Source organism: Phyllobates terribilis, unplaced genomic scaffold, assembly GCF_046119375.1.
Source record: "Phyllobates terribilis strain yellow unplaced genomic scaffold, ASM4611937v1 Scaffold_5__5_contigs__length_657084704, whole genome shotgun sequence".
NCBI classification, from domain to species: domain Eukaryota; kingdom Metazoa; phylum Chordata; class Amphibia; order Anura; family Dendrobatidae; genus Phyllobates; species Phyllobates terribilis.
In genome coordinates this window covers 134,612,663-134,637,688 of record NW_027362765.1, presented here as the reverse complement: position 1 = coordinate 134,637,688, position 25,026 = coordinate 134,612,663, and the positions used below count along the sequence as shown (strand labels likewise).

At 42.3% G+C, this 25,026-nt stretch overlaps 1 protein-coding gene across 1 annotated transcript in view; it reads left to right on the top strand.

The window, feature by feature from the left end:
• The first annotated feature begins 7,552 nt into the window (after positions 1-7,552).
• The window catches only part of CDH26 (cadherin 26), a 98,036-nt gene continuing 80,562 nt past the window's right edge, over positions 7,553-25,026 (top strand). Inside the window, exon 1 of the mRNA XM_073683025.1 lies at positions 7,553-7,844. Coding sequence (XP_073539126.1) covers positions 7,803-7,844 — 42 coding nt within the window. The 5' untranslated portion in view covers positions 7,553-7,802. The remainder of the gene's footprint in view (positions 7,845-25,026) is intronic.

Sequence of the window (25,026 nt, the reverse complement as noted above, 5' to 3'; positions counted from 1 at the left end):
CCAAATACTGATAGTGGGGAATACTGATAGTGGGGCTGTGGCCTAATACTTAATCTCCCCTGTGGTGATACTTCAGGAAAATTCAATATTTGTTACAATTTTAACAGCTGATCGCCCTGGTGGTCCCAGCAAGGGGACTCTTTAAGATCAGCCTGTTACCCATACATCCACTGGGTTGCCCAAAAAGGAGAACCCATTTAATAAACAATAACAGCTGAACCATGTGGATATATTCATAGAGACAGTCGGAATCAATTGAATCCTATGCAAAATTGTAGCATGTAGAACACACCCTAAGGAGGTATGAGGGTCACTTTTAATAGAATATGGTATGAATGACTCAATCTACAGTATATGATTTCACAATGTTTTTTTTTATATCATAATCTGTATTTAACAAAACAGAAATTCTGCAGTTTTCACATTGACAACTGAATTATTTTAGAATCACACTTCCTGTTATTTACAACATGACTTTTCAGAAGCCTCATTATCATCGGAGGCAGGATTACAATGACAGGTAACACCTCTATATACAGCTGATAACACAGGATCCACCAATCACAATAGGCGATGTCACAGCTTCCTCTCCTTTTACAATGTTATTTCACACTCTCATTAGATGCTTCTATACAAAAGATAGGGTTTGAGTCATCATATTGCTGCTAATGTACGTGTGAATTTCCTGAACCAACAAGAAGTTGGAGTTTAGAATAACCCTAGTTAAAATTGCAAGGTTTTTATTTTTTCTTGATATGAAAAAGAAAACATTGCCAAAAACATTTAAAAAATACATTTGTCATAACAAACCTGATTTAAACAAGAGGTCATTTTTTGATGATAGATTTCACTTAAAGAAAGCTAAACAGGAAAAGGCAGGCTGGCACTGATCCATCCTGTAGAACGACAAATCTCACATCACTCACGTGCTTATGGACTCGCCATCGTCTTATTGGTGGTGCTGAGTGGCATAGTACTAGTCCATGGGGCCACTCAGAATATAGACATAAAACACGATCTATAGAACAAGACATATAGAAAAAAACTCATTTGATTCCATTAGTGGCATAAGAACATGGTCAAAGAGACTACGAACGTTTTGTGTAATACAATGACTCATCAGGGCCTCACGAAGTGTTGGATTACGTGAAGAAGTCATAGGTTCTTGTACCATGTTTTTGTGCCCCTGATGAAAAGAAGTTTTTCTATATATCTTGTTGAGTGCCGTGGGTTCCCTTTAAGAAAACTTTCCCAGGAATTGATAGCTTCTCCAAATCTTCCAAATACACAGAAAACCCATTCAGTATGGCTACGGTCTTCACTCTTTACTTTACATCTCTACTAACCATTGCGGAGAATTAGGGCAGGTGTAGATGACCGTATTTTCGGTCTGAGTGCGATCCAACAAAACATCGGATCATACTCGGACCAATATTAGTCTATAGCGCCGTGCATATGTTCAAGTTTTTCCTGGGACAGAGTCTGTCCGGGGAAAAAAAACGTAGTTTTGTCCAATATTCGGATTGCACTCGGCCATGCCAGTCAATGAGTCCATGGAAAACATCGAACTGCACTCGGATGACATCTGCACTCATATAAATCTCATGGTTTAAGAATGTGCCCAAAAAAGAATCTAAGAGAATGTAAGCATTTATCCGGGTGGTGAAACATGACTGTAGCCTTAAGTGTCAAGAAATGATGGGTTATAGGCGAGTATCAGTCATTACTCAAACTTTACACCATTGGCTGCAGTGAAAATGAAGATCGTATGTGGCAGATGGGAGGAGGATGCTCAGATCGTGAATGATCACCAGGTTTTGTGGCCAACGAGTTCTCAGGACATTCCAGGTCTGTCATACAGAAGAATACTTCTGCTTCATGAACATTACTCACTTCTCTGTGAGTTTGTAGTATAGATATGACCTACATACTTGTCAAAGAGGCTATACTGTGCCGAAAATCAACTTTTCTTCATTTCTGAGTTCTTCCTCTAAGACTCATTAGAGGACAGGTTGCACTAAAATTATGAAAGAGTAACCGTTGTTTTAATTTTTTTTTATAAATCAATCAATTTTGTAATATATCTTATCAAAAAAATGTGTTTCTTTCTCCTCCTGGACTGATCTTTCATGCCTAATTAAAAAGGTATAATCTGTATGCAGGGAAGACAGATTTTTCCGTTACTGAGCTAGATGGGAGTTGGTGCTTTTAAAATTATATGGCAGAAGGAGCTAGAGGCCGACGCAGACATTCTACTGCAAGTTCTCATGAAACGAGTTATAGTTCTCCATAGAACTTTATGAGAACCAACTGTCACGTTCTACCTCAGTAATAGGAAAATCTGTATTCACGGATAACAGATTTTACCCGTGAATGGAGAATTTTGAAAATGAAAAATCAGTCCAGGAGGAGAAAGAAGCAAATTTCTCTAATAAAATATATTACAGAGTTTCTTATTTCCACGTGTGCTTCTGATTTATGAAACAAAAATTAAAACGATGGTTACTCTATCTCCTGAACAACCTTGTCTTTAATTTTTCAGACTGTCACAGGGGTGGAATGTTGTTTTTTATTAATAGGAAATCATTGCAGTCATAGCGTGGTAGTCTTATATTATACCACTGGCCAGGAGCGGACACAGACAGAAGAGGGCCCCTGTGCAAGAACAGTATATGGGCCCATAGTTTGTCTTTGGCAGAGGCTGCTTGCTGCTTTGGGCCCCAATGCGACTGCACATGATGCATTTGGTGAGTTACCTCATCAACTGGATCCACCAGCTTAATTATCCTAGACTTTGGTGATGCCTATTATTGATGACTCGCCCCCTGGGCCATGGGGCACTCGGATCCGGGCAATAGGGGAATGATGGGGGTAGTAGTGGCGACCCGGTCGTGGCTCAGGGTGGTCAGACCAGTGGTAGTCCCTTTATAAGTTTTAAGTGATGTCCGACTACGCCACCCGTGGATTGCGGTTATTAGGAACCGCCGCTGCAAGGCAGACCGCTGGGGCTGATGATGTATGCAGCTGGGATAGTGTGACTCCCCACGGGAAGAGTGCGGCCCCAGGGCAGTATAATGGAAGATGGGGGTGATGGTGTAGGGCATCCCAGTACTGTTAGTGCTGGAGGAGCAAGGAGCACACAGACAACAGGTTGCAGTCCAAGGTCTTTACTCACAGTTCATTTGTTCCGGGTCACTTCTGTCAGCAGTGACCGCCCGAGCCGTGCTGCGTCCACCAGGTGTGGGGCTCGGTCAACTCCCAGGCAGCTCAGAAGTATGGCTCAGGACCCCCTTCAATCCTTCCTCTGGCCTGCCTCACCAGTGACCCACTTTTGTCCAGCTGCCGCGAACTTGTGCGGGTAAACGTGGATCCCGTTCCCCGCTGTCCTTTATGGTGCCTTCCTAGCAGGTTTGATGAGGTGCTGCACCAATAAATGGTCACAGCCTCCGGTCTTTGGCTGAGGGTTGTTTCTCCTCCACCAACTTGGGATCCGGTACCCTTAATCTGCCTGACCCTTCACCCTGTATTCTCGTGGGTTCTTAGGGTCCCTTCCGCCTTCTTGTTCCTGAGCCCTTCTGTTTCTCTCTCTCTCTTCTTCCTCTTTCCTGTTCCTTCTTCTTCTCCTTTCTCGTGGAGCTGGGCTGAGAAGGAACCACAGCTCCCCTTCACCTCCTCTCTCTCTCCACTCCACTCTCTTCCTCGGCCTCTCCCTAGGCCCACTCTGGAGTAGAGCTCCTACAGAGCCTCTACTCCCTGTCTTCTTCTCTCACTGAACAGACTGTCTGACCTGACTGTCCTAAGATGGTGCCCACCTTTTATACCTCCCTCTAGCCATGAGCCCAGGTGACCAGCAATCAATGGGCTCCTATCTACGCTCAGGAACCAACCCCTATCTGCTCCTACATCACTGGGTATTCCTCCCCCCTCCCCACTCCAGCCAGGGACATGGTCTGTCGTACCTGCATTTCTGTCTAATGGGAGCACCGTTGAGCTGTCCCTCGGAAATGGGGTGAGTGTGCTGTATGCAGCTAACTGAGCCCTGGTCCATACTCCATCCTTACCCGGGAATGGAATATCACACCTCTGGCAGAGGTGCAATACCCCTGTAGCGGCCGAGCCCTCGGGGTGCTACATTGACATCAGCACAGAACCAGATGGCCATTTCCCTCTATGTCAGACCTGAAAAAACTGCGGCCTGCAGGCCACCATTCAGCCCTCTGGCTGTACCAGTCCAGCTTGTGGGCCAAGACAGAAGAAGGGCTGAAACAGTGGCTCACAAGCCACACCATGCCCTCAACCGTGGGATCATACTGTATATAGAAGGGCTATATGGGGGCACATACTGTATGCAGGGGGTTATGTGAAGGCTCATACTGTATACAGGGGGCTATTTGATTGCTCATATATATATATATATATATATATATATATATATATATAGAGGGGCTATGTAAGATCTCATACTGTATATAGGGAGTTTATGTGGGGGCTAATACTGTATATAGGGAGGCTATGTTGGGGCTCACACTGTATAAAGAGGTCTATGTGGGGGCACATACTATATATAGAGGGGCTATGTGTGGGTTCATACGGCATATAGAGGGATATCAGCATACTTAATTATGCTCAATGTTAAGTGATGCAATTAATATAAAATAATTAATATGTTAATATTAATATTGAGCAGAATTAATTTCAGCCTATTGGTTAGATTCTCCACAACATTGACTTTCTCTCACGTGGCCCCTCGGAAAAATTAATTGCCCACACCTGCTCTATGTTATCTATAGAAGGGAAGCAATAGTCAGAAAGACATTTTAAAAAAGACATCTAATTTATACCACATACCTAGTTGTCAGGTTATATAACACTGTTTGCTTGCATGTTGACTAACTCATTGTTTGCTGTACGGTATAGGCTGCTTGTAAACGGCAGCAGTTTCTGTTTGGCTGCAGTGTCGGTTTGTGACATAGGCATGAAGTACTGCAGCAGCACCGCTCATACAAACCAAAGGTCAAGGGAGCACGTTTGACCCTTTCATCTCTTCCTGCCTTTCTTATACCATAAGGGCGGTTTCACGTGTCCATATATTTCTGGTACCGGAAAAAACGGTACCGGAGATATCCGTGTCCCGTGTGTCTGTGTGTGGCAACCGTGTGCGGCCCATGTGCCACATCAGTATCACACATATCGGCGCTTGGGAATCAGTGTACAGTTAGCGCTGTTCCCAAGTGCTGGGTGAATGCTGCCCTCATCATGGTTCCCTGACGGCGCTGTGATCAGCACCAGCAGGGACAATGATGAGAGTAGTAGTGTCTGCTCCCGCAGTGTCCACCTGTAAAATAAGAATAAAATAAAAAATCCATGTACTCACATGTCCTAAGTGTCCCCCACTATAATCCATGCGACCGATCAGCAGAGGAGCCAGGGAGAATGAATCCTGCAGGCACATGTCACACGGATGGCATCCATGTGCGGTAAATGTTTACACGGACCCATTGACTTGAATGGGTCCGTGTGAACCGTGCTGTCCAAAAACGAACATGTCAGCGTCTGGAGCACACGGACACACGGTTGGTAGAAACACACTGACATGTGCCCAGACCCATAGATTAGAATGGGTCTGCGTGTGTCAGTGTCTCCGGTACATGTGGAAACTGTCACCACACGTACCGGACACACGAACGTGTGAAAGAGCCCTAAGAATGAGAGAAACACAATGGAGATTTCTCAACTTTTTTGAACTTGAGGAAATGTGCACCCAGATTTAATCTGTGTAATTTTAAATGTAAAACTAAAAAGGACTGTAAAATTTCAGGACTATTATTGACATATAATTGTTGTGTAGTTGAATGTAATGTGTTTGTCCACAGCTATTTCTAACTAGGAGATACTGCCAAATGCCTTTATCAAAGGGATAAGGACTCGAAAAAAACACTTGCTCCTCTATGATCACTATGTCATCCTACATTCTTCTATTCTAACCCCCGCATGCTTGTGGCTGTCTAACAGCTGTGAAACATGCAGTCGCAAGGACTTCAACATGTCAGTCGAGCACCCACGATACTCGGTGCATACCCGAGCACCCTAGGCAAACTCCAGTAACGTGCACTTGGGCTCATCACTACTGATGACTTGATTTGAGTGACCACCTTCCGTTCAGCCATAAAGTGCTGTATTATACTTGACTTAAACGTCAAGGGGGTTTACTGTTTACTTGTGAAGACCGCCTAGTTTGCTTCAGTCCGGGCAATGCTCCATTCAAAGTATACAAAGACGCTCTCCTCCAAGAGGTAGAAAGCTGACTCTCTAGTGCCCCCTGTTGGAGGTAGCTACTTTATATGTCAACGTTTGATGTTTATTTTTCATGATTTAGGATATTTAGCTAAATCAGAGTCTTCTCCAAAGGCAAGAAGCTCATCATGGATTGGACATACCATTGGAGCAGCTGCACAGGAGTCCAAGGGTTAAGGAGGCCCACTCCCACCTCTAAAGCAGCTTCTGCTACAGAAACATTATTGAATTACAAAGGACACATATACTGTTTTTGCACCTGCACCTATCATAGCTGTATTAGGAAAGTGTTGTATAGGTCTGAATACTGCCCCGTAGACTGTTATGGACTTATACTGCAACTGCAGCCCCATTTTGGATGTACTTCTTAGCAATTTTCGAAAGATATTTTCTTCCACACCAAATACAAAGAGGGCCCTAAAAATTGCTAGAAAGGGGTCTCAAATCTCCGTTTCTACCCATCTGCATTGCTACAATGAGGGAGGTCCCACTAGTGAAAGCTTTATCATCTAATTTATCTGTAATTTATAGTGTTGAGCGAGTAGGTTTCATTAACCCTTTGTATTTTGGCGTGCTCGGTATTTTTTTTACTGTTCTCGTTTACTGTTAGACAGCTGTGACACATGCAGAGATTGACTGTCAAATTGTCAATCTCTGAATGTGTTACAGCTGTCTAACAGCCGTGGCACTTGCAGCCGCGACAACAGTAAAAGAAATGCCAGGCACGCCAAAATACTCGGCGAGCACCAGAGCGTGCTAGCCGAAAGGGTTATTGAAGCCTACTCGCTCAACACTAGTAATTTATTAACAGCGACGGCTGCTGCTGATGCTGCGACAGGCGGGACCCTATTAACTATAAAGGATGTAATGTTGAGTAATTTCTTATAAGAACAGCTCCACCACTGCCCATAGGTTGTGTCTGGTACTATTATTATTATTTATTATTGCAGTTCATCTCCATTAGACAGTTATGGCGCTGTTTTTAGAAGGAAACAGCCATGTTTTTCTAATCCGGGAGAACCCCTTTAAACAATTGCTGTTCAATGAATTGCCTATTCTCCGCTCTTTTTAGGTGGACATTATAAAGAGCTGATTAGACAGTTTCTCTAGAAACTCCAGTAATTATCACAATCCAATCCATTAAGCAAATTCAGAGCAAGTTTTCGAAAATAACAAAAGAATGAAGTCGACCTGCATAACAAGTTTTGGCAAGGCAGGAAGGAGTTAAAGAGCCATTATAGTTGCATGGGAGCTGTCCTCATACCAGCAGGGAAGGTGTGTCTGTCTGATTGTCACTGAGGATCAGGTTAAGCACACAGCTTGTGCTTCTTGTCAAAGGGGGATTCTGCTGAATTTGGTAGAGGGAATTACAGGGGTGGGACCAGGAGGGTGCAGAATCTGGTCCGACTGGTCTCAATGAAGAGCTTTGGGTGATCAGGAACATACAGTGATCACAACTGCAGGCTACAAGAAACATATCTGACTTCTCTACAGAGAGAAACGTTAAAATGAGGACTCTGTATCCGCTGCTTATCCTGCTGCTGGTGGTGGTGAGTAATTTAATGCCCCCCTATTTATGGGGGGAACCGAATCTGTTGGGTTTGCTTGTATCCCCAGTGATGTCCAGCTTGCGGCTCCCTAGATGTGGTCCAACTACATCTCCTATCGTGCCCTGATAGATCTAGTGGGAGTTGTAGTGTCTCCATAGCTGGTGAGCCTCAAGTTGTAAATCAAAGTCTTTTCCATCAATGCACTGAGCAGCGATACACAATAGAGCGTTTACGGGAATATTTCAGGGTTACTACACTATTCTTCCTGCTACTTTGTCTCTTTGTAGTAAAGGACAATGATCAGACATGATAATGGATCACACGTACGGCCAGGCTAAAGCTGCCTTCGCACACCGTAATCTTCTGCAATAAAGCTTTTGTTTTTGCAGCATTTTTTCTCGATGTAGAAAACAAAATTCTGCAGCCAGAAATCAACTGGAAGCCGATAGGGAATTATGAAAGTGTTTGTTGCTTCCTTTTTTTGGCGTTTCTCTTGCATTGACTATACGGCATTCTCCTATGCTTTATTCCTGGCGTTTTTGTTTTTATTTTTCCCTAATGTCATCTAAAGTAAAAAAAAAAAGACCTAAAAAATGTACGTTGAATATGTGTAAACCAAAAAAGGCTATGACAAATAAGATTGTGGGGGGGGGGGGAAACTTTTTAAAATTACTTTCTGTTATTATCACTATAAGGACAGGTGCAGATGAGCGAATCGGGACGATTATGCAAATCACACTCTTATCAGAGTTTGATCGGAGTGTCATCACAGTGTGACCTGATTCTCTCGGACGAGAAAATGGAGAAAACAATTTCTCCATCTCCTCCATTCTGTCAGTCTGTGGAAATCGGACTGCACCCAGATCTGAGTTCAGTCCGATGGTTTCCACTGACTCGTTGACTTGCATGGCAAGTGTGATCCAAATATCCGATCAAACTCCTGCATGCAGCAATTATTTTTTAATTTTATTTTCCTCGGATCGTTTCTGTTCAAGAAAAAAATCTGACGGGGGCACGGCCCCATAGACTGACATTGGTCCTAGCGCGATCCGATGTTTTGTCGGATTGCACTCAGACCAAAAATACGTTCGTCTGGACCTGGGACGAATTCAGTGCTTGGTAAAACATGGTCTGAGTGCGGAGCAGCAGCAGGTTTCTTGACCCAAGCTCAGTGTATATGAGGCTGTTGATTTCGGGTCAGGAGACCTGTGGGCACTCTGGACTCAGACTGTTTCATGGAAATCTCAATTCAGCCTTATCATTTGTCCAGTTCTGATAACTAATTACTTATCTGTAACTGAGGCTCCTTTAGGCCTCAAGAATGATAATTTACTGCTCCATAATAAAGCAAATGACCTCTTCAGAGAGGATGAGGAATTGAACACTAGTGCCAACTATTGTGGTGTAACAATCCTAAAAGTTAATATCGAACCTTTAACGAGCATTGCCATATGTCTTCGGATAAAAGGCCAAACCAGACACACCATTTGTAGACTCGTGTTTTGGTGTGTTTGCCCCTTATCAGTGCAAAGCAATGGGTCTGATTTGGCTGGATGAGAGGTCTTTGATAAGGCACCCATAGAGATCTATGAGCCTATACTGTACCTTTTGCATCCCTTAATTTCATAAAGGAGTGTACAGATTTCCATGTTCCATTGGATGACATATTGTCGAGATACTTTTCTTTAAAAGCAGGGCTTCTTTTAGAAATCCGGTGCCTACAGAGCACCATGTGGCAGCACAGCATTCTTCAGTCTCTGTAGCTTACTAGTACACAATTATAGGAACGATCAGACAACCTTTTTGTGCATGACTCTGCATTAAAAAAAGTTGCCTGGTTCAGTATACGGCTTAGTAAATGCACTGTTAGGGCACGGGGAACGGGGTTCCAGCTCACCAGCCTTTCAGTATAATCCTCCAACAGGTGCGCGGGCACATGAGCTTGTCAGACATTAACAGTGAAATGATGTCCGACACTCCGTGAGTGGGCTAAAATCTTCAAATTTATTTCAGGAACATAAATATAGACAAGACCACTTAGTCAGCAAAACCAACACATTTCGAACAGGATCAACCATGATTAAGACCTTCTGGTCGAAAGGGATATTTTTACACTATTAGGGCACATTATCTGGATTAAAGTGGCGCCTTGCCAATATCATTTAGCATCCAGTGTGGCTTTTGGCTATAGAGGACTTCCAAACAATGGATGTACATTAATATCACTGGGTACCATCTAATTATCTTACACTGGGCGGGGACCATCAAAATGTTGTGGTGTTTTTTTCTTTGTTGCTTTTTTTTTTGGCATTGGTAACCCCCTATAGGCTAAGACCATGCATGGTGTGGTTTCTGCTGTTGATTTGTCACTTCCTTTGCATCGCAAAGGGTGAAATCCGCACCGTAAATTGATGGACCACCTGTGTGAAATGTCGAGTGCCCGTCAATTTACACTGCAGATTTTCTTTCTAGCATGTGGATGAGAGTTCGCAAAGATTACCCATCACAAATTTTGTGGTACCCTTTTTATGTCATAAGAGTGGGCAGTTCTGGACTGGTGATTTTTCTACATATAAGTTATTGACAAAAGTCGGGCAAGAACTTTCAAGTTGTGGGATACCTGCATGCAGAGCGGGATCCCACAACCCTCCAAGACCCCACTTGCAGAGAAAGCGCAAGATCTCGCTCCTTTTATCTACCCAGCACTGCTGCATTGTTTACTAAGCCTTTAGCTTATAAATCCCTTTCACTGCAAGAGTGGTCGTAGAGGGATTTGGGATCCCGGTCTGTATGTCAGCATCCTACAACCTGGAAGTTCCGACCCGAGTTTTGCTGGAAAGTCGGGCTCTTTCCAGAGGACATTAATGTGTGTTCTGCGTACTTTTTCTCAATGACCTATACAAAACTCATCAGTCTAGGGGGCTACCCATTTCTTTATTTAATAAAAAGGGCAGCCCTAGACTGGTGATAGTACGGTTGATTATACTACAAATCTGGTTGGAAAACCCGTTGTGTATTCCTGATCTTAGAACTGTAAAAATTCCAAAATTCTGTGCATACCATATACACGACCGGACTAGCCTGCTAGTGATTGTAGGAGCTTCTCTGCAATATCACTATACTACGGTCTTATATGACCTTTACCTTATAATGAACAAGGTCTCTAATTGCTATTGGCAGGAGTAACCGGTTAACTGACTTGCCTCCAGCGCTGTTTTTGTAATGTGACAGGGTAGAATGGAAGCAGAGGGTCTCTGTCCAAGAATGATCGACTTTACAATACTATGTTCCATGGATGTCACGGAGGGGAGTCTCTTGTTTGGGACCCCCATCTTTCAACCAGAGCAGAATGCCTCTTATATACAGAGGATTTTGTACTAATGGACCCGGCCCCTTCATATATTACATAGTCTGACATTCAATTCAATGGCGACGCAAAATACTGCTTTTCTCTAGTATTTGCTACTGCAGAGAAAATGCATAGTTGGCTATGGTAAAATCAAATCATCTGTATTTATGGTCCAGATTAAAGGGGTATTCCCATCTCCAAGATCCTATCCCAATATGTAGTAGGTGTAATAATAATAGCAAATACCTCCAATTAGAAATTTGGAGGTATTTGCTATTAATAATAATTTTATTATTATTATTATCATTGCAACTACTACATCTGCATATTGGGATAGGATCTTGAAGATGGGAATACCCCTTTTAAGCGCTGATTGGTGGCGTCCAACACAATCCCAAGATTGAGGTGAATGGGAGCTATGTATATACCTACATACACAGGAACGCTCAGCTTAGACGAGTGCTCATGTCTTCTCTATCGGAGAGCCGCTGCTGGACTCCTGCACCAAACAAAAAGATTGGCTGTTAAAATTCTAATGGCCGTATCCTTCTCTCCCCTGAAATCATCAGTTGGAAGCTCCCATAGACATTAGATGGTAGACTGATCCCGGTGGGTTTGGCCGACTTTAGTCTAATGAATAAGGGGGACTTTGCAGAAAGTAACAAGTTAAATCACAGTGTTATCCCATATACATATCATACTGGTGGCAAAACCCTATAAGCTAAGCAGAAAGTCTCATCCACACGTTGTATTACTGTTTGCACAACCGTGTTTTAAAGACATCATACTAATCTTTTTTCCTACATCATCCTATAAGAAGACGCCACTGAAGGTAAATGTTCTGCAACTCCAGCTTTTTCTAAACTACAACTCCCAGTACATCCTGACAAATGTTGCCAGTCAAGGCATGCTGGGAGTTGTAGTCTCATAGCAGTTGAAGAACTGATAGACTACTACTGAAATGAAATATTTGCAATGCCATTATAGATCATCTGATGAGTACTATTCACGCATTTTCTACTTGCAACTTAATTGACAATGTTAAACTGCAGAGCAAAGTATTTAAGGGTAATTTTATTGCAACAAAAGATTATTTTGTCGTCGCATATAAAATATTACAATGCTAATTTTCTATAAAATGTGCAGAATGATGGCTGCCCTCAGCTTTACAGCCTTCTTATCAGCACTCTCCCCATATTATTATTGTAGCTGTCTTAGATGGCCAAGACTTCGTCCTCCATTGCAGACTTGTATATTACACTTACATGCTTAGAGTACTTTGTACTCCGACTTTATGACTAACCATAGTGTACCTTACATTTTACTTGTCGGTCTTGTATTCACAGCGGATGTTTTCTACACAAAACGTGCACAGGGGAGTTGAAAATAAAGATTTGTGTTGTCCTAATTTGACGACCACTTTGTTCCTCCATGCAGGTGGACCAGGGCAGCCATCACCTCTGCGGCCTGCATCCTTGGCCTGGCATCCTGGAAGCATTTTGTGCTTACTAGGTCCTCTGAGGTAAAGATGTCTTGTGAGGCTTCACGAGAGCGCAGGACCTAGTAATCCCAAGAATTGCCAGAGATGCAGGCTGCAGAAGTGATGGCTGCCCTGGTCTGGCTGCTTCCACAGACAGTACTGAACGCCAGCCCAAGGCAGTGCAAACATTTGGCTCTAGAAAAGCAAAAAACATCACTAGTGAACATACCCTCTAAGGCCATGTTCACACATTCAGTGTTTGGTCAGTTTTTTACCTCAGTATTTGTAAGCCAAAACCAGGAGTGGAGCCATCAGAGGAAAAGTATAATAGAAACACGTCACCACTCCTGTATTTATCACCCACTCCTGGTTTTGGCTTACACATACTTATATAAAAAACTCACCAAATACTGATGTCAAATACTGAACGTGGCCTAAGGGTTACTCTGACAGGAATGCTCTTCATGCTGCGGGTAGAGGGCTTGGAGAAAGTTAAAAACCTTCCATGCATCATTGATATCTACATTAGCTATATTTTCTGCGCTGTTGAATAGCACGTTACCCACGTGGTCAGATCTTATGATAATAACTTCTAATCTTAACATAACTTGTTTGACATCTTACATATTTATCATGTGCAGCTCTGAAGCTGCTTCTGTCCATGATCCTACTTCTATGAAAATGCAGTTACTGACTATTATGTGGATTATACACACACTGGGGAAGATACTTTTGAATTAGCCACTTTTTCCAATGGTGTCATGTGCAATCAACTCCTATTCATAACAACAAGTCGGATCCATTTAATTCTCAGAAACACATTACATTCAAGTTAGCCGAACTGGCAGATTACGGCAGGAATGGCTGCCCGTCTAATGTGTATAGGAACCTCCAAACTCCTGCCTGACAGATGATGTCTGGGCAGGGTAAACTGGGCAATTGCCCAGGGCCCAACACCCTTGGGTGGGGGGGGGGGGGGGGAGCAGCCTCTACAGCAGGAGCTACACTGATAATGGCATAAAAACAATTTTAAAAGAAATAAACACACATATTTGGTTTTGCTTCATTTGTAGAAGTCTTGTCTATCAAAATATAAAGTAGCTTAACTTAAAATAAAAACACCAGAATTACATGTTTCTATTTTTTGGCTGCCGCAACATTGCAGTAAGGAGACATCAAAACATTGTATCTGCCCCAAAATGGCATCAGTAAAAAAGTCAGCTGAGGGCACAAAAAATAAGTCTTTGCGCAGCCCCATATCCCGAAAAATGAAAACATTATGGGTCTTGGAAAACGGCAACAAAAGCTACGTTTTTTTTTTTTTGTTTGTTTGTTTTTTTTACAAATTTCAGAATTCTTTTTGCATGTTTGGTCTTTGCGTACTTGTACTGACCTGGAGAATCATGTCAGTTTTACCATATAGTGAACAAATAAAAAAGTCAAAAAAACAATTGTGGAATTGCACTTTTTTTTGTGCAAGTTTAACGTACTTGGAATTTGTTTCCTGGTTTCCAGTACATTATGTGGTCAAATGAATAGAGTAATTCAAAAGTTAAAGGAGTTGTCCACTACTTTAACATTGATGCCCTATCCTTAGGATAAGGCATCAATGTATAATCGGCCGGGGTCCCGCACGCGGCACCCCCGCCGATCAGCTGTTACCAGAGCCAGCAGCGGCCGCCCTATCCATGTGCGTGCAGCTGAGGCGCTGACTGCATTGGTAGAGGAGGGGGCTCCGGCCCCTTCCTCCACCAATCAGAGTGTGTGAAGCAGCTAACGCTAATATCTATAGTGGAAACTTTCATGATGTTTCCAAAGTCAAGCTGAGACTAGTAAATAGTTGGGAACTCTGGGCTTTAGAATGTTTCAGTAAAGCAGGGAAATACTAGATTTTGGCCAGTTTTAATTTAGTTCTTTTAGTGGATTAACATGATAACTTTGTCAGATTTTATACATAGTGTAAAATAGTATTAAAGGGAACCTGACTGCTGATGCATGCTACCCCATCCTTTGTCAGCATGTATCAGACACTGGCTGCGTGATTACAGCCATATGTTTACTTCTTAAACGCTGCGGCATTTCAGAGCCCGGGCTGCACTGGAGGCTAGTTAGACAGGTGGGTCCATATACATGCATACATGGAAACACCTGTCACTCCAGGGCAGCGGGCAGCGAGAAGTTGCCCAGGGCCTGCCTGTCTGATTGATTAGGCTCCCGTGTGGCTTTGTACTCAGCAGCTTTTAAAGAGTAACTGTCATTTACATTTTTTTTTACAAATGAAAATAAGCAACTTTGTAATATATCTTATCAGAGAAATCTCCTTCTTTCTCCACTAGGACTGATCTTTCGTTTTCAACATTTGCAATATATGGGTAAAAATCTGTATACGCTGAAGACAGACTTCACCATTCCTGAGATGAGAGCTGCTACTGATAAGATTCTATGTAGAGGGAAACAAATAGGAGGCAGGAGCTCTGACCTCCTCCGACTCACCTCTACATAGAACTTTATAAGCACCAACTGCCATTCACTGAGTACAGATTTTACGCTTGAACTGACAATTTGGAAAATGACTGATCAATCCTGCCGGTGAAAGATACAGATTTCTCTGATAAGATACATGACAAAGTTGTTTATTTTCATGTGTAGTATTGATTTATGAAATAAAAATGAAAATGATTGCTACATTTTAAACTGTTTTACTCTGTAATACCGCAGCGTTTCATAATCAGACATACCTGGCTGAGTTCATACAGCCAGTGCCTGATGCATGCTGCCCGATCCGTATCAGCTGTCAGGTTCCCTTTACATGGAAAAGTTCTAAAACTTCTAAAGTTGGAGAACACAAGGAAATGGTAAACCTTTCAATTTGATACTTTCTCTTTGTTTTTCTCATGTATGATTGTTAGGTGTGGAGGACATTGACACATCAATGAATCATACCGATCCATATGAGCGGCTGTATCTATAGGGAGTCGTTCTCCTTTAGGAGCAATGCTTTGAAACAATGTCAGATGGAGCCTATTTTTGTGACAGATCCATACAGAGCTAAACAGGAAAAAAAAAAAAAAAAAAGCATCAATATGTCTGTCTGAAAATGGGGCATACAGTAAGTCCCCATTATGGTCTATGGGTGCTACAATAAGGCTCTGTACATCTCAGAAGATATATTGAGTTGTAAAACGCTTATTTGCATGAACCTTTCTGTTTTTGATACACAGATGATTGGTTTTATCCATTGAACATTTATTCCATCATTTCGGACAGTTAAGTAACATGCACACGTTCAGTATTTGGTCAGTATCTTACATCAGTATTTGTAAGCCAAAACCAGGAGAGGGTGATAGAAACAAGTCACCACTTCTGTATTTATTATACTTTTCCTCTGATTGTTCCACTCCTGGTTTTGGCTTATAAATACTGAGATACAAATGCTCAAAGTGTGCACGTGTCCTTAGGCTATGTTCCCACTATGAGTTTTTGATGATGCAGGTTTTCTGCACCTATTTTTTTTTTAAATATGCAGCATACAAAAACTCATTGTGGGAATGTAGCCTTTTAGGACTAATCGGACATATTACCAATCCACAATTGAAATATTTCTGTCATCGATCAGACAAGAACACACCTGTGAGAGAATAAAGATTTAAAGCAGTCCAAAAATTGATGAAAAACTGCAATGCTGCCAATAACCTAGGTGTAAAATATACCGTTTTGTGTATACAGCTACTATCCTGAACTGTGTTGCTATGGTTACAGACTGCCGTGACCGGTGTGTAATCTGGTGCTTCAGGCTTGTTAGTCAACTCCTTGTTTTCTGTCTTTTTTTACAGACAGTGGAAAATAAGATATAGAGTATGGGGTAAAGTGCCTGCAGGCAGATGACTTTACAACTTTGGTTGTAGTGTGTAACCATGGAAACACATAGGTGTACATAGGAACTGCATACACAGAACAGTAGGAGATGTGCAGTCAAAATGAAGCAAATACTTTTCTGAAGTAGATATGCTCCATTTTTCTCATAATGTAGATGATGTCAGGAGTAGTATTAAGAAAGTCTGAATCCCGGAGCTGTCATCACTACGATGTATTAGTTCACACATAACAAACAATGAAGCGAATATAAAGCCCTGAACCTCCCGTGTGGAAATAATTCCTCCAAGCAACATTGTAATTTATTGGAGTTTTATGGATCTGTGCTGGATTATATGAGCTAGTCACAACAGCAGAGCTATAAAATCTCGCCTTAAGCTCAGAAGAACGTGCACGTGTTATGCTTTGGGGAATGGACACTTTAGTCCCATCTTTGTCCTGAGTACTTGAAGGGGTTACTCCTCCTAAAGGTGTAACAGAGTATACAGGGCTATGACGGCAAATACATCCTTGCCCTGGGTGTATATTTATAATGAGATATGCCAAAAAGCTTTGTAGCGACAGCATTCTGCAGGTCCAAGAGGGACTCGACTAACATCCTTCATTTTAACCAAATGTGGGGATCATGCATCTGTAAGGCTTTTTGCATGGAGTATTATGGCTGTTTTGTATGATAGGTCTCCTATAGAGTAAAACCATATAGGACTCTTACTATATCTCTGTATTTCTTTGATTTCATTATTAGGTTTATGGAGGTTTTTTTTTCTGTGGGATTATGTATCAAAAATCCAGCTTGTTCCATGTACTAAAGTCTTATTTCCATACTTAAAAGGGTATTCCCATCTCCAAGATCCTATCCCAATATGTAGTAGGTGTAATAATATTAGCAAATGCCTCCAATTAGAAATGTAGTATAATTCTTTTGATTTGCTATGTCCCTTACCCCATGTGCAGGGCATGGCAGTAGTTTAAGTATCCATGGTTACGACCACTCATATACTGACAGTTAGTTGTTAGTGGTTATAACCATGGGTACCTAAGCTACTGCAATGCCCTGCACAAGGGGTAAGCGACATACATTATCAGAAGAACTATACTACATTTATAATTCTAGGTATTTGCTAATAATAATAATAATAATATTATTACACCTACTACATATTGGGATAGGAGATGGGAATACTCCTTTTAAAGCTCCACAAATCCTCTACAGAGGCTCCATACAGCATCCTTCCAACTGATTCGGGTCCTCCTTTATCTGCATCATTAGGACACAGATATGGTTGAATACAATGGTGAAGTTGGGAACCATCAGCTTTCCGATCAACCAATCAGCTGTGCTGGCATCATATGGCGGTGTGATACTTTGTGGGGACATCATACTGTGTCTTGAACATTGACGGAGGCATCATACTGTGTGAGGAACACTGTGGGACATCCTATTTTTTCTATTGGGCATCTTTATTGGGTCATAAAATGTAGGGGAGTCCTAAGGATTAGAGGCCATTAAAACAATATTAAACTGTGGGGGCTTCTCTAAAGCCACAATTTCTTTGTGGAGGCACAGAATGGATTAGGTAGGGTTAATAGTTTGATTTTAGCTGCAAAAAAATTTGCTGCAGTGTGTGCCACAATTACTATCCTTCTTTGTCCTTTAGAGTTGGGAGGTATATATACCCGGGCGTACAGGTCCCATGCATGCGGTTCTGCCATTTGTATAAGCCTCTGTGAGTCATGTCATATAGCAGTGGATGCGGCTTACATATGGACAACTTTTCTAAATTTTGCATGCAAAAACGTGCCTCATAGATGAGAAGACACACCTTAGAAGGAAATACAATGTCGATTAAGCCTTATAGCAAATAATAAGCTCACGACGTAGATTTTTTTATTTTTTTTATTCAATGTTTAAGAAAGGGGAGGGATAGACTAAGACACCACTTTTTAACGCGGCTTATACTGTTTGTTAGCAATGGACACGGCCACACCGATCCCTTGGCTGACTCCTGTCTGTGACTCAATATATATCTATCTGGCAGTGGTTCAGAGCAGACTCGCTTCAAAGGACCATTGTACCAAAAAGGTAACATTAAAAGGATTTTCTCCAAATTACATTGTCTCTATCCTAAGGATCATCAATCAGTGCAGGACATGGGGTCAGTGTCACTCGGTGGACCACCGACCTATGTGCCCCCCGATTGTGCCATTCGTAGGCATAAGACTTTACAAAAGCAACTGGTCAGTCACATGTCTAGTAAAATGTTTAGCGAGAAATAGTTGCCAGCCCCTTATGAGTCCAACCATAAGGCTATGTTCACATGTCCAGTAATCATCAGTTAGAATGGATCCAGCAGCAATCCCTTAAAGTACCACTCCAGTGTTTTTTATTTTTTTTATTGCACCGCTGAAGTGGTGCTTTAAATGGAAGTCCCATGTCTCATACTGACCTTCATCGGTTTCCCCGCCTCTTCGGTCCGTCTCCTGTGAAAAGTGACCTGCCGGCACGCTAGAGTGTATGCTGGAGCGCGTCGGGGGTCACTTTTCAATATTAGTGTTTGAGAGCCTCCTTCTGGCTCTCATAGACTTGTATTGAGAGCTTGAGAGCTGAGCCTATGACTTCCAGTTGTCAGAAGCTGCATTTACAAGATGGGGCCGCAGAGCTGAAAACCAGCCAGAGGGTGAATATATGACAGGAGGCTTACACTTAAAGCACCACTCCAGCGCTGAAAAAAACAAAACTCTGGAGTGGTGCTTTCACAGAAAAGTTGTGCAGATACAACTTTTTTGTCCAGCTAAAAAAATGGATTTCAACTGGATCCGTTTTTTTAACATTGAAGTCTATGGAAAACTGATCAGTTAAATTTGCTTATGTTTTTCTTTCATTTGAAAAGGATTCGTTTTTTGCTTACTGGATCGGTTTAAATTGGAACAAAACGGATGGTTAATTAAATGATCTGTTTTCCATAGACTTCATTGTTAAAAAAACGGATCCTGTCGAAATCCATTTTTTTTTTTTTTTTTTTTTTTTTAGCTGGACAAAAAAGTTTTGTCTGCACAACTTTTCTGTTTAAGGGATTGCTGCTGGATCCGTTCTAACTAATGATTACTGGACATGTGAACGTAGCCAAAATCTTTGAAAACATTACCTTTGTGTTGCGAACATAAGATCTTGTCAGAATCTAGAGATAAGTGGTGGTCAGGGAAGCGAACTGGTTGACCTGGATAAATAGGAAGAGGCCAGGACACCACAAATCCTTGTAAAGATCACCTAGGTCAAACATCTAGGCATATGCAAGGATCAAGGGGGCAAGCCATAAATAGTGCAGGATAACGCAATTAATGGTGACCCTATTGTTATCTGCTTTAATGGACATTCCTCTGTGTATCTAACACTTAACCCCCCACACCCTTCCCAGCTTAATTGGCATCTTATAAGTTACCCAAAAATCCTTTTTTTGCTTTTTTAATTCTGTTCTGAGCTTCTGTTTTGTTCATGCCTTGCACAAAATCTGTGCACACAAAGCTTCATGATAAAGTATGGGGGAGAAATAAGGCAAGAACCCAAGACATTTATAAGTTAGAGGTCTAAGGGATAACGTTCCTCCTTATGGCACGTGCCAGAGCTGGTGTGTCACTCTCCATAAGCAGAAACGTTACCCCTTAGACCTCAGTCCAGAGCCTCTCACCTAGCCAAATCACTTCTCATACTTTGCACTGACGAGGGTCAACAGCCCGAAACACTGTGTCTGCAAATTGAGATTCTGATTTGGCTTTTATCCAAAGTCATATTGCACGACTCGTTAAAGGGTTGATTGTGACTTGTAGGATTGTTGCTTCCAATAGGTGGCACTATAGAGTACAAGTCTTCTTTTTCTCTAAAGAGGCAATTTTGTAAGTTAGAGGTGTAACTATGACCTACCTCACACCCCCAATACACAATTCAGCTTAAAAAAAGTCACAAATGTAAATAGTTTTTTTTTTTTTTTTTAAAAAGGTAACCAGTGGCGCTGCTGATTTATGACAAAGTGAAGATTGACAGAAATGGAAGTAACAGTTTTAATTAGGATTAACCAGGCTATGCGTTTTGCCACTGGACCAGTTCCTTCCTCAGGCCATATTACAGTAACTAATCATAGATGTGTCCTAATGAACTAGTGAAGAAGATGGGCAAAATCCACATATGCAGAAATCTTTTTTGCTTATGTGTTTTAGCCCTGGGCGGACCTGTGTGGTCAGGCGAAGATGCCGATTCTTCATTGAGTATTAGCTAAGACCTTAGAATCCTGTTATTTGGAACAGGCTACAACCAGTGATCTCCTTGTTAGCCAACTCCCTACAGTACAGATTTTTAATATATATTTATAATAGGGATTTACGCACTATGAAGCTCCGTCTGTGTCTGTTTTCTGCGTCTGAGTATAATGAGATGAGCTGGAAGCGGCCCAATGCAAAATGCCCAAGAGGGTTTCCAGCCATCGCAGGTATTTAATAGTATTGGTCTTCTCATAAGGGTTAAAGAGACTTTTTGGCCCTTCCTAGGCTCCAGGGCTCATGTGTAACTGCAATGTCTGCACCCACTATAATTACACCCCTGTACTTAAATTGTGTCTGGTATTACAGCTGGTATTACAGCTCTGCCCTATTGACTGGAATGGGGCTAAGCAACCAGAGGCTGTGTACATACATCAGGTTCTTTCATTCTTTAAAGACTATGGGGGAAATGTATTAAAGCCAGCATTTTATACGCAAGTGTTAATAAAAAGACTGCCTGGATAAGGTGCATCTAATTTATTAAGTGATCCGTGCTTCTTCTTGTTCATTTCTGGCCTCCATGCGCCAGAAAACCACATCTACGCAGGTGTGGATTATGATTTATACCAATTTCTGGTGTAAATTATATGAAGTGTATTTGTCCATGCCACAAGTGACCACGCTCTCTTCCGCTAAGCTTGCGTGCAACGGGCAAAAAATATTAGAAATTATTGTACAAATATGGTGTTGGTGTGCTATAATTTGTGACTTTATGGCGAAAAACGACTTCTGGCTATCCCCATTTAGTAGTGGCATGAAAGGGATAGTGTCCTGTGACTCTTTTTGGGTATGACAGAGGGATAATGTAGCAACCCAGACAGACGGTAGACTACATTAATTGTTTTGCTCAATTAGAAACTGAATGTTCTTGACCAAGTTATCCAAGTATTCCATGAATTTTTGCCTTAGGTTATACTACAATGTTTTTTACAGCAGACTTCTTAAAGTGAACCATCTGATCATAGTAAAATCAAACTGCCATACAATACGTCTATTATTCAAATCCAATCAAGGACAACTTCTGTTAGGCATTTGTGTGGGTTTTCTCCGGGTTCTCCAATTTACTCCCACACTCCAAAGACATACTGGTAGTGAGTTTAGATTGTGAGCCCAATTGTAATGGTGCTATATAAGCAAGTAAAATAAATTAATGACCTACAGTTGTGCTCAAAAGTTTACATACCCCGGAAGAATTTTTCCTTTCTTTGCCTTGTTTCAGAGAATATGAATGATAACAAAGACTTTTTTCTTCACTCATGATAATTGGTTGGGTGAAGCCATTTATTGTCAAACTACTGTGTTTTCTCTTTTTAAATCTTAATGACAAACAAAACATCCAAATGACCCTGATCAAAATTTCACATACCCCAGTTCTTAATACCGTGTATTGCCCCCTCGAACATCAATGACAGCTTGAAGTCTTTTGTGGTAGTTGTGGATGAGGTTCTTTAATTTCTCAGATTGTAAAGCTGCCCATTCTTCTTGGCAAAACGACTCCAGTTCCTGTAAATTCCTAGCATGTATAGCATGAACTGCGCACTTGAGATCTCCCCAGAGTGGCTTAATGGTATTGAGGTCAGGAGACTGAGATGGCCACTCCAGAACCTTCACTTTGTTCTGCTGTAGCCAATAACAGGTCGACTTGGCCTTGTGTTTTGGATTGTTGTCATATTGGGATGTACTTGGACGTCCCATGTGCAGCTTACGGGCTGATGAGTGCAAATTTGCCTCCAGTATTTGCTGATAACGTGCTGCATTCATCTTTCCATCAACTTTTACCAAGTTTCGTGTGCCTTTGTAGCTCCCACATCCCCCAAAACATCAGCGATCCACCTCTGTGCTTTACTGTAGGAATGGTGTTCCTTTCATCATAGGCCTTGTTGACCTCTCTCCAAATGTAACGTTAAATTTTGGTCTCATCACTCCAAATAACCTTGTTCCAGAAGTTTTGAGGCTTGTCTCTGTGCTGTTTGGCGTATTGTAGGCGAGATACTTTGTGGCATTTGCGCAGTAATGGCTTTCTTCTGGTGACTTGACCATGAACCCCATTTTTCTTCAAGTGCCACCTTATTGTGCATCTTGAAACAGCCACACTGCTTGTTTTCAGAGAATCCTGAATTTCAGCTGATGTTATTTGTGGCTTTTTCTTTGCATCCCGAACAATTTTCCTGGCAGTTGTGTCCGAAATCTTTGTTGGTCCACCTGACCGTGGTTTGGTTTTTACAGAGCCCCTGATTTTCCATTTGTTAATCACAGTTTGAACGCTGCTGACTGGCATTATCAATTCCTTGGATATTTTTTTTGTATCCCTTTCCTGTGTTATACAGTTCAACTACCTTTTCCTGTAGATCCGTTGACAATTCTTTTGCTTTCCCCATGATTCACAATCCAGAAATGTCAGTGGCTGGATGAAAGATGCAAGAGTCTGTCCCAGAAACTCGCTCAGCTTTTATGCACACACACTGATTACAAGCAAACAGGTCACAGGTGAGGATGTTGCCTTCAGTAGCCATTTAAACCCATTTGTGTCAAATTCTGTGCATGTTATCAGACCAAAATCACCAGGGTATGTGAACTTTTGGTCAGGGTCATTTGGCTGTTTTTGGTTGTCATTAAGATTTAAAAAGAGAAAACACAGTAGTTTGACAATAAATGGCTTCACCCAACCAATAACCATGAGTGGTGAAAAAGTTTTTTGTTATCATTCATATTCTTTGAAACAAGGCCAAGAAAGGAAAAATTCTGCCAGGGTATGTAAACTTTTGAGCACAACTGTATAGTAGCAGGCTTTGTGTAACCAGACCTTTAGTTAATCAGTCTGACTTGTCATTAAAAGGTTAAATCTCACCTGTTGTGCGCATCAATGCAACTGTTTGACTGCCCATTGTGAGTCTTTGTATGTCTATGAGATATTGTGTGCGTCTGCTCCTTCTGTATTCATAAAAGACCAAAAAATATTCGTAGCTGAGATCAATATTACGTGGCCTGAATTCTTGGTCATCCCTTGTGGTTATAAGAGGGTGACCTCTTCTGTTTGTTGGAGTTCACTCACCCACATTTATGATTAATTTAAACATTACGTTTGGAAAAATTATGAAGCCATTTGTCATGGGCCCATCCTGACATTTTTTTTTTTTTACATGTACATATCTGTATGGATACAAATCCAGAACACAGCCATGTGCATGACTCGCCCCCTGGGCCGTGGGGCAGTCAGAGCCAGGCAATCGGGAAACGATGGGGGTAGTAGTGGCAACCCGGTTCCGTGGCTCAGGGTGGTCAGACCAGTGGTAGTCTGCCATGCGCTGTTGGTAATGTCCGACTACGCCACCCGTGGATTGCGGTCAGTGCAAACCGCCGCTGCAAGGCAGACCGCTGGGGCTGATGGTGTATGCAGCTGGGGTAGTGTGACTCCCCACGGGAAGAGTGCGGCCCCAGGGCAGTATAATATAAGATGGGGGTGATGGGGTAGGGCGTCCCAGCGCCATTAGTGCTGAAGGAGCACACAGACAACAGGTTGCAGTCCAGGGTCTTTACTAGAACAGGTGAACTGACCCACAAACAGGCCTGGCTAGGAGGGGGGCCTGGACGTCTGAGAGCAAACGGGAAATTGGCCCTGGTCAGGGTGAGGGTGTAGGCCTACCGTGCTCTCTGCGCTCCATCTGGCTATTTCCTCCTTATAGGGTAACAGCCCACGTTCCCGAGCTCAGCGTGTCTTCTCGCCCGTATGGCCTGCAACTTGGGTCCCTTTCTATTCCCAGCCTGGTACGGCTTTGCTGGTCCCTTCTGGTGTGGCCGAATCTCCGGGCTTCTTAGGCCAAGGAATATACAGTCCCCTGCGGACTGGTTATCTGCTGTAGGACGTGGAGTCCTCACAGCCTCAGACGCCAAAGTCTGGTAAATTGGGTTCTTTGTCTGCCAGGACAGGCGCACTTCACCTCTTGTACCTGACTTGTGGCTCTCCTACCGCCACACGTCCTCTTAGGGTGCAATACAACTGTCTCTCTCTGCTCTGGGACACCTCTCAATCCAGAGACAGGTCGTCCAGTTCTCTCTAACCTGCCCCCAGTTCCAGCTTTTATAGGGGCAGCCTGCTTCCCCTACTGGCCTGAGACAGGAGGTATTGCATGCTAATGTTCCCCTGACCAGAGAACCTCCCCCTTGCTCTC